This window comes from Macrobrachium nipponense, chromosome 15 (assembly GCF_015104395.2).
Source record: "Macrobrachium nipponense isolate FS-2020 chromosome 15, ASM1510439v2, whole genome shotgun sequence".
In the NCBI taxonomy this organism is placed as follows: domain Eukaryota; kingdom Metazoa; phylum Arthropoda; class Malacostraca; order Decapoda; family Palaemonidae; genus Macrobrachium; species Macrobrachium nipponense.
In genome coordinates, this window is record NC_087208.1 from 82,861,585 (window position 1) to 82,872,439 (window position 10,855).

Sequence of the window (10,855 nt, forward strand, 5' to 3'; positions counted from 1 at the left end):
TTCCCTTTCAAGTTGCGAGAGATCAAAGAGGAAGGCCTTTTGACGAGAATGGAGCTCATCAAAGGGAACTTGTTACTTTTGATCTCGCCAATCTGCAAACAGCTCCAGGTTTTCATTCGCTAAAGTTAAAACTCGCCAAAGTTTGCCACTAATGGAAGATTTCACGACGCGAAGCATAACTAGGCACGGAAAGTTACCCATCCTGGTATATTTTGAGTAGGTTTTAGGGCCTTTGCAAAGATAGCGCTGTTCTTGTTGCTGTATTTGCTGTTTACTTATACATACATACATACATACATACGTGACTTAGGGTTGCAATTTCTAATTTCCAAAAAAGAGGACACCTCACATATATGCATATATATATATATATATATATATATATATATATATATATATATATATATATATATATATATATATATATATATATATATACATAGATTTAACTGAAATTACTGTAGTACACATATAACCCATTTGTGTTCTTACCTTGATTGCCTGAAGGTTTATCTTTTGTATTTCTGTCCTCTACCTGCCATCTCTAATAGTTTCTTGTTGTCCAGAAATTGTTTGTATATAGTTGTGCATTCTTCTGAGAAGCTGATAGCTACAGAATGAAAGCTATGCCTTGACTGTGTCCACTTCTAACCTGTTTCTTTCGTTCCTTCCTCCACGCTGTTGTCAGCAGTGAAAACACTCGTTGTGTGTGAGCATCACGCTCAGATTTACTGAACAGTTTGCGGTAACGTTCATCACTGTGGAAATCTACCATTACAGAACTGTTTTCTATTATTTTTTTTTACCTATTGATTTATCTCGTTATTATTTTTTTATTTCTATTTCTCGTCCTCCCTCAGGTTGTGGAGGATGGAGGACAAAGGGCTCAAAAGGAGGACTATCCTCCGCAAAGGAGGACGTCTGGTCATCCTAACGTGGATGCATTTTGGCTGTAGTCCATACAGGAAAACGAAAGATGCTTTCGTTAGAATATGGCCAACAGTTTCGTCTTCTTGGAGGACGAATCTGTTAGGTATATTCTAACCTAAACGTCTTTCGATTTCCTATAATATTATGTGGAATAACATAATTTTGTGTCTAAGAAAATTATATATATATATATATATATATATATATATATTATATTATATTATAAATTATATCTATATATATATACATAATATATGTATACATATCATATAATATATATATATATATATATATATATATATAGATATATATATATATATATAAGACATTTTTACTTCCCAGCTGTATTGCCTTGGAATTTGGATTCTTTTCTGCTTCAGTTGCTTTTGTTCAGGGTGATTCTAGTCTTTTCGTGAGCTAACAATTGAAGAGGATTACAAGGGAAATTTGCATTTTTATATTTAGACAAATCCTATCGACGATCTGCTGAAATTTTTATAGTAATTATCAGAAAGTACAGGGCTGGATATCCCATTTTCCAAGAATACTCGAATTGAACTGATTAAAATATGTAGAAAAGAATGTAAATTTTAATTCAATGGGATATTTTACGCTCAAAATTTTAGTATGTCGATGAGCCAAGATCGTTCCAAGCAACGTAATATGGGTCAGGTATGTTTACGATATAAATTATGTATGGCACAGGATCGAAAGTGTAAATTACTTTCTTGACAAGTTAAATCAATTAGTACGTTCAGTCAAATTGACTGTGGAAATAGATGGGTTCTTACCCTTTTGATTTGCCTAAGACAGTGGCGGGTTTAGTGGGGGGGGGCGGAAGGCCACCGAGCAAGCCATGGCCTATTGTCCCGCGCCTGTCACAGCCCCGAACGACAGCAAAAATAAAATAATAATAATAATAATTAAAAATATATATTAATAATAATGATAATAATAATAATAATAATAATAATAATAATAATAATAATAATAATAATAATAATAATAATAATAATAATAATAATCTAGAGGTGCACAATCAAAAAATAAATGTCAGAAACCTACAAGGGCCCTCTTTGGTTGTCCATGAATGAAAGGGGCCCCCTAAGGGCCCTGCGCGCCCTAAATCCGCCCCTGGCCTAAGACATAGAAATGTAATGGGTTTAAATGCAGTGTCTGCAGAAAACCCACTAATATTTCTTCTAGCTGCATTTTGAGTGAGAACAATCATGGGAAGGGTAAAAAAAGATCGCGTATTTTAATAATGCTCCGCAAAGGAATATTGTTGAGTCTAGCTTTATAAAAAAAAAAGTTATGGCCAAAATATGAACGTCGGTCAAGGCGTCTATAATCTTGATCCTATAATTTCAAAAGAAATTCATAACATTTTTTAATTTGAAGGAGAGAACTGATAGCGAGACCTACCTTGGTTTGTTCACATCACCTGTCGTCCCCATAGCTAGCTGAAAATTAATCATTAAATCTTAGGCGAATTCAAACCCCAATATACAAAATATAATCTTAATTTTCCCAAAATGGCTAACATAGAAATGGAATAAAATGAATTAGAGAAAATCTAAAAGAAATTCATTAAACTACCATTACTCTTCCACAAAAACATCATGTATATAATTATCCTCCTTATCCTCACTTGTCAGAGAACCACATGAGTCTTTACCAGTACATGTCATATAAAAGTCTAGAGAATTCATTATGAAGTAACAACGCCCGAATCCATCCGAAATAAAGAAACCATAATTATCAGACAATGAAACGTTAAAGTTCATCAATAATATTAAGTGTCGCACCACACTTCCCTTCTCAATGCATCTGAAATAAATGTGACTGTTCTAAATGTTCTTTACCTTTTCCGATGGATCTTAGCGCCTCCTCGGATCTCCAAAGTCTCTTGTCACTGCTACGATTGTTTGTCGTCTATTTCCCCCATTAATTCCCAAACTAGAGATTATATCTCATTCATTTGTTCTGATGGATGTATGAACTTACTCAAGCTACTGAAGACACGAATGCACCCATGCTAGTCTATTCTGTGCTTTGCCATTTCCCATGTACACGTCCTAATGCAATGATGTCACAACCAAGTGATTCCAAACTAACCAGGTCATTTGCGCACTCGCAGTTTCACCAATGTGGCCGGTAATATTATGATGCGTAAGCTTGTCTCGCCTGTTCCAATGTTTGTAAGCTTCTATAAACAATTTACACTACTGTTTTTCGCATTCCAATCTTGTTCACGTCACTCGTTATCGACCTGATTTCCACTTATTACAAATTTTGTCTAGTGCCTTTTGCAAGGCACTGGATTTATTTACATTATAGATATATATATATATATATATATATATATATATATATATATATATATATATATAAATCTATATATATATATATGTATATATGTATAGTAATATATATATATATATATATAAATTAATAATATATATAGATATATATATATATATATATATATATATATATATATATGTTATATTATATATATATCTATATATATATATATATATATGTATATATATAATATTATATATATATATATATATATATATATGTGTGTGTGTGTGTGTGTGTGTGTGTGTGTGTGTGTGTGTCTTCATATTATTATTCTCTTCGACAGAAAAAGACAATCGATGACGAGATCTATCAAGATTTTTCTGTTATCGGGTCACCAGTGGTCTCAAGTGCAGTCTTCCTAGAGTTCACAGGGAAGGAGTTCCCTTACGTCCTATATTGTTTTCTATCAATACTCCCAACTCTGGTTTAGCTAAGTAAGTTTCTTGTTCGTTATAAGAACCCTTTACAAAAAACTCTCACTCCCAGAAGTTTTACGAACAAATGTTATCACAATATTCTGATTTATTTATAGCTAATTTGGATGTAAAATCATTGTTCACTAACGTCCCTGTCTGGGATACAACGGTGATTATTTTAGATGAGATTTTTACCGATAAAGACACTAGGTTCCATGATTTTTTTTTTTAACTTTAGAATTTTCCCTGCTGGACAAGACCTTTATTTCTAATGGTAGTGGTTCAAAGCAGGTTGAAGGAATAGCCAGGGGATCCTCGACTCGGCCAATTTATTTATATGCTCCCTGGTGAAGCGCTTCATGGAGGACTGTCCGTCCGTGAGGTTTCTACCTTAATGTTATCAGAGGTCTGTCGACAATACCTTAGTTTTAGTTTTCTGTAAAATGTCTGTCCGTCCGCAGTTTTTCTGTCCGCCCTCAGATCTTAGAAACCACTGAGGCTAGAGGGTGGCATCTGGTATGTTGATCATCTAAACTCCAATCATCAAACATACCGAATTGCAGCCCTCTAGCCTCATTAATTTTTATTTTATTCAAGTTTAAACTTAGCCATGGTCGTGCGTCTGGGACCGTTATAGGTGCCAACAACACAGACCACCATCGGGTCCTGGCTCAAAGTTTCATGTGCCGCAGCTGAGAGTTTCATGCGCACATCCACTCTTGTTTATAAATAAATAGACTTGTCAGATGTGTAGTCACGGAAATTACTATGTGGGATGAAGAGCCTGTAATTACAATGAGAACTCCTCCATCGTTAATCAAACACTCAATTATCATCACCCGTGTTACGTATGTACTGCCTAATCTTTCTTTGGTATATGTTTTCTACTTACTTTTGGTATTACCATGTTCTTCTACTTGGTGAGTCTGTGTCTAAGTGTCCATAATTGTGACTTTTATTTGCTTGTTGTTTTATGTTTATCTGTACATTTATTGTTAACGCTGCATTAACTTTTTGTTCATTGTTAACAAAACTTTGTACTACTATGATTATATCAGTTATGTCTTTTTTTTTTTTTTTTTTTTGGGGGGGGGGGGGGGGGGTGGGGGGGGGGGGGGGATGGTGGCGGGCAAGTGTCATGAAACTTCGGCCTCGTGGAAAGTGGAACAGCGAAGTGCGAGATCTGTCTGTATTTTTCCGAGGCATCCCCAAGAAAACTACGTACAACAGAAGACAAATTAAAAGAAGAACGTGTTTTACCATTTTCTGCATACACAAGTCACCACATTTGAGAGTCATCTTCAGAGAAGGAACCACTATCCCGGATAACCTAACAAATAAAAGGCATTAGTCCTTCTGGTAGTTCTAACCCGAAATTACTGTCGTTTTATTCTCATATTAAATTTCTTACTGGTCTGTCTGGCCCAAATTACATGAGTCGTAGACCATATCTTAGATTTGATCATTAATGCTGCTACTTCTTTGAAGAAAATTTCTTATAAACATGTTTTTATACGGTAAATCTGGACCATGGTGCAGGTATTTGTATAATCATCATTTGATTTAAAATAAAATAAAAACTCCATATATTAATTTTAGAGAACCAGACGTAGAATTTCCATTAAAAATATAATCACAGTTACACATACACCTTTGTATCTCCAAACTTTGAACGGTCAATCCAACCCGGCTGTATCGTTTTTTATATATTTTAACATCGACTCCTCAAGCACTTTGTCAAGGACTTGCAAATCGGAATCTATCTAATGGGTGCCTGAAATAGTTCCTGTCAGTGGTGATGGCAACTTTGCGAGATATCTTGAAAGTTATACAAGACGGAACCTTCAGAACTAATTATAGATCTCAACTAGTTAATTTCTGTTTGCGTTTTAACCAAGTCGTATGAAATTGATAACGAGGGAGGAGAATTCTCCCAAGACCTGAGTGTTATTCTTAGCTTCTGAAGAAGACATAAGTTGCGTTATCCATTAATACTGCAGGATTTGATCTAATCGGCCTCAGTGACGTGGAAGGTTTTATCACCTCTCAGTTCATGTAGTGAGTTACGAAAACCTTTAGGAAATTCTTTCTACGAGGAAAATTGATAGTGAATAAACAAATCCTTTTATAATGCGCTTATCATATAGCAGAAGTGGAAAGTCACTTCATTACTCACAAGAAAAACAAATGAATGGCTCTATAGACTGATGGAGTACCTGCATTGTTAAGATACGTTTTCCCATGGCGAGCAGGTGCCAAGTAAGTGTGCCGGTTGGAGACGCCAACTGGAGTCATTATGTAATTGAGGATGCAATAAACCACATGCCTCCACCACCGTGTATCTCTTGTCCCACCTTGACATCCAATATGGCGCAGTGATTCTTAAGGACCAACGTGACCCTCGCCATGCCCTTCCAGCGTCACTCAGCGCAGTCCACCCCAAGGGCCGCACGCCCTGTCGTCCCCCGTGGGCTTGTTCCTGCCCCGCAAGAAGCCAGGCAGGCCATGGCAGCACAGCAACAAATGATCAACTCCCTCCGCGACCGGATTATGACACATGCTACCCCTGCACCTCGTGTCCCTTCGTCTGCAGCCCCGGAGAAGTGTGAAATCAAGCTGAAGCCCACCGCGTTCAGATCCTGGAGAGGGTCGATGGAATGTTGGATCGAATTGTGCAGACTACCGCCGCACAAGGTCGTCCACCACATCAGGCTATACTGCAAGCCCCCTCTGCAACGAGCGCTGGACGCCAGATTCACCTCACAGGAATGGAGTAACCTCACTGCTACGGAAGCCAGGGATTTTATTCGTGATATTGTGTTATGCTCTACAAACCGTGCTGTGTTATGGTCGGAGTTTTTCAATGCGATACAAGGCCCAGGCGAAAGCGTTAGCGATTATTTTTTAAAGTGTTCCCAAAAGGCCACCGATTGCAATTTCCAGTGCCCTCAGTGTCAGTGTAATCTAGCCGAATATATGTTATTACCTAAGTTAACGGTGGGCTTAAGTGATGAGGCTATGCGTCGTCATGTGTACCAATGTAGCAACGACATTAATAGTGTTAGCGCCCTTAGGGCCAGGTACTGTGCTTACGAGGCGGCACGTGTTGACGCCGCTGCGCGCCAATGCAATTGGCGGGAAACTGCTCTCGCGGCTGGCAGCGAGATACCAAAGGCAGATCATCCGAATGCAACCGTCGCTGGTACAGGTAGGGGCCACCCACCCCCTCCCTGTGGGAACTGCGGCGGCCGCCACGCCCTACGCATGCCAGCATCAGTGCCAAAACACTGGGAAGAGGAAGTGAAGGCCCAGCTCGAAGAGGACGTCGCCCGTAGCGTCATAGAACCGGTACCTGCTGGGCAGCTGACCGAGTGGTGTGCCCGTATGGTGGTCGTCCCCAAGAAGTCAGGACAGCCACGCCGTACAGTTGACTACCAGCGCCTCAACACATCCTGCCTGCGGGAGACACACCACACCCCAGCCCCATTCGACATGGTGTCCGGGGTACCCAAGCACACATTCAAGACCGTGGCGGACGCGTACTGGGGATATCACCAGGTGGAGCTAGACGAGGAAAGTCGCAACCTGACCACATTCATCACCCCCTGGGGGGATTTCATTACCGACGTACCCCCATGGGACACTGCTCCGCTGGCGATGCGTATACTCGACATCCAGAGGAAATACAAGTCGTGGACGACACCCTGCTCTACGACGACAGCATCGAAGGGGCTTTCTGGCACACCTATGACTTCCTCGAAACATGCGCAGCTAAGGCCGTCACCCTGAAGCCGGAGAAATTTTAGTTCGCAAGAAGAGAAGTGGACTTTGTGGGCTTCAACTTGGGCTGGGAGGCTTACAAGCCAACAGAGGAAAGTTTGGCGGCCATCAAGAACTTCCCAATGCCGTGTCAGCCCTCTATCACCGACATAAGGGCGTGGTACGGATTCGTCAACCAGCTGGCACCCTTCCTCGCAACAGCCCCCATCATGAACACATTCAGGGAGCTCCTCAAGAAGCGAACGGGGAAGTTAGTGTACTGGGACGAGGCACTCCGCACCAAATTCCATCACGCCCAGGACACGATCTGCCAATTAGCAAAGGACGGGTTGGCCTACTACGACAGGAGTCACCCCACAGCAGCGATCACCGACTGGAGCAAAGAGGGCATAGGGTTTGTTATCCTCCAGCAGTATTGCGAATGCAGCTCCGCCACCACGCCCTTCTGCTGCACGGGCGGGTGGCGCCTGGCGCTATGCGCCAGCCGCCATCTCACCGCTGCCGAAGCTGGCTACGCCGCTGTGGAGGGGGAAGCCCTCGCGGTAGCCTGGTGTCTCCAGAAGGCGAGGCTGTTCCTGCTGGGGTGCCCCAACCTCACTGTCGTGACAGACCACCGCCCATTAACCAAGTTGCTGGGGGATCGGGCCCTTACAGAAATCTCCAACCCCCGTCTCTTCAGGCTGAAGGAGAGAACTCTGCAGTAATGCTTCAGGGTCAAGTATCTACCGGGGAAGCATAACAGTGCGGCAGACTTCCTGTCACGATATCCCGCCTTGAAAGCCGATCCTAGCACCCACGACGTGGACCTCGACGAGGACCTCACTGACGCCATAGCAGCCGCTGTCTTGGCAGCAGTAGAGCACGACAGCTGCGTCGTGGACGAGGCGAGTGTCAGACATGCCGCCATCAGCGATCCCGTGTATCAGCTGCTCATGGCCAGGGTCCTGGCCGGGGACTGGGCCGATAGGAAGTCCCAGGAAGTTGCATGCCTTCGGCCCTTCTACGGTGTCAGGGAGAGGCTGGCCGTCGTCCAAGACTTAGTGACATACACATTCGAACAGGGCAACGTCCGCCTAGTTATCCCAGAGCCTCTTCGTCAGCAGGTGGCTACCAACCTACACACGGGGCACCAAGGCCTGGACTCTATGCAACGACGAGCGTGCCAGACGGTATACTGGCCTGGACTCGAGTGGGACCTGCAGTATCACCACTCCTGGTGCGAATAATGCGACGTTCACGCACCATCCCAGGCCATGGAGGAATTCATCATCACGCCGCCCCCCGAGTACCCCTTCCAGATGACGGTAGCAGATATGTTCCAGCACGACGGACACATGTACATGGCCTACGCAGATAGGCTCACAGGTTGGCTGGAGCTGGCCCACTTCCCCCACTGTACCTCCTCCTCTCACATTAAGACCCAGCTACGTCGCTACTTCGCCAGGTGGGGGGCCCCGGAGCAAATCTCCACGGACAGTGGTACTAATCTGGCAAGCGAGGAAATGAGGGAATTTTTCAAGTTGTGGGGCGTGTCTGTACGACTATCATCTGCCCAGTACCCGCAGTCCAACGGTAGGGCAGAGGCCGCAGTCAAGGTTGGGAAGCAGATAATAATGGCCAACAAGGGCAGCGGCAGCAACCTCGACACGGACAAATCCTCTTTGGCTAAGCTGCAATACCTCAACACACCCCTCCACGGAATGAATAAGTCACCCACCCAGATGGCAGCAGGCAGGCAGCTCCGAGACGGCGTACCTACGGCCCGCTGGCACCTCACGGTAGACAAACACTGAGGGGCAACCCTCCGGCATAGAGAACGTCAGATGGCTGACAATGGTGCTGCCCTCACCGAGAACAGACCCTCCAGAACGCTTCCCGTCATCAACCCAGGCTCCCAAGTGTGAGTGCAAAATCAAGCCACCAAGCTGTGGGACCGTATGGGTATCATAGGGGAAACGCTCCCATACCGACAATACCTAGTCAGACTGAACGGCAGCGGGCACCTCTCCCTCCGTAACAGGAAGCACCTGCGACTCACATCATCGGGGCCCCAGCCAGGGTGGGCCACACCTGCCACGCATCCAGCCCCTCCAATGCCCAAGCAGCCACCGGTCAGCCACCCTACACCCAGCCCGCAAGCAGTGCGGGAGTCACGCCCATCACGTCACGCCAGGAGGCCAGCTTGGATGAATGACTTCATATGAGGTCTTTGACTGTCATACACCCTTCTTATGTGTAATCACGTACATTACAGCAGCATCTGTTTATTTTATTTTTTATTGGATCTGTCCCATTACTCTGGCGCATGCATCCAATTTAATCCATGTATATCCATGTATTGTTCTTATTATTGCCTATCCATGTATACCCATGTATTAATCTCGGTGGGGGGGGGGATGATGGAGTACCTGCATTGGTAAGATACGTTTTCCCATGGCGAGCAGGTGCCAAGTAAGTGTGCTGGTTGGAGACGCCAACTGGAGTCAGTATGTAATTGAGGACGCAATAAACCACACGCCTCCTCCACCGTGTATCTCTTGTCCCACCTTGACATCCAATATAGACAAAGCTGTTGGCACAGTTAAAAATATAGATGATGAAGCGTATCCTCAGTTCACTCAACATCTTGTCCAGCATTTTTTCTTAGAAAATTCTTTACGAATCTCGTTTTTGCCATTTTATTGAAACCGAGACTTTTTTTATGAGTTTCTTCATCTTGCTATTTAGTTTCGATTGCATCAGTTCGTCCTCCTTCTAAGGTTACCAAATAACGCTTGTGTCTGTCCTCAGCCTCTCCTGGGTTAATCCAGGACACAGGACAGCGGTTCCTCACCTGATACGGAACTTCACATGTAGTTTGCATTCAAAGGATTTATACTCCTCTAATCTTAATTGTCGTTTGTAAAACCTATTTTTCTTCCTTATGGATTTTCTCTTGCATGTGGTTCAAGATATTCGTTAGAGTAAAAGTGAAGGAGTGCCTCCACAAGGCACCGACGAAATAGTAGACTCAGACGACTAACAGCTCTATTAGCTGCAGAGAGGCAATGCAGGAAGAGCCTCCCACAAGAGGCAAACAAATTGGTCAGGTAAGACAGATGTACCGTGTCAGACCTCCGGTTGAAGGTCCCCACAAGCAATAGAAAAAACTCCTCGGTGTTGGCCAAGCAGCACGGCTATTACCAAGCTCCTTCACAAGGGAAAAAGTGCCTCCAAAAGTACAAGTATGCCGCCAGAGAAGCCGTAGAAAAAGCTGTCTTCGTAATCCAGAAGAGCCGAATGCAGACTGAGGAGCCAGGAGAGAAAGGACACAAACAAACAGGTGAAGACCTGCAAACGACTCGTTACAAACATCCAAA

At 43.5% G+C, this 10,855-nt stretch overlaps 1 protein-coding gene across 1 annotated transcript; it reads left to right on the forward strand.

Moving 5' to 3' along the window:
* Positions 1-8,749: 8,749 nt before the first annotated feature.
* LOC135226734 (uncharacterized) lies at positions 8,750-9,289 on the forward strand. Its single transcript, XM_064266442.1, has one exon. The coding sequence runs from the start codon at positions 8,750-8,752 to the stop codon at positions 9,287-9,289; it is 540 nt and encodes a 179-aa protein (XP_064122512.1).
* The last annotated feature ends 1,566 nt before the right edge of the window (positions 9,290-10,855 follow it).

What these genes read in the sequence shown, in the direction of transcription:
- LOC135226734 (XM_064266442.1), top strand. Translation starts at nt 8,750, where the DNA reads ATGGAGGAATTCATCATCACGCCGCCCCCCGAGTACCCCTTCCAGATG.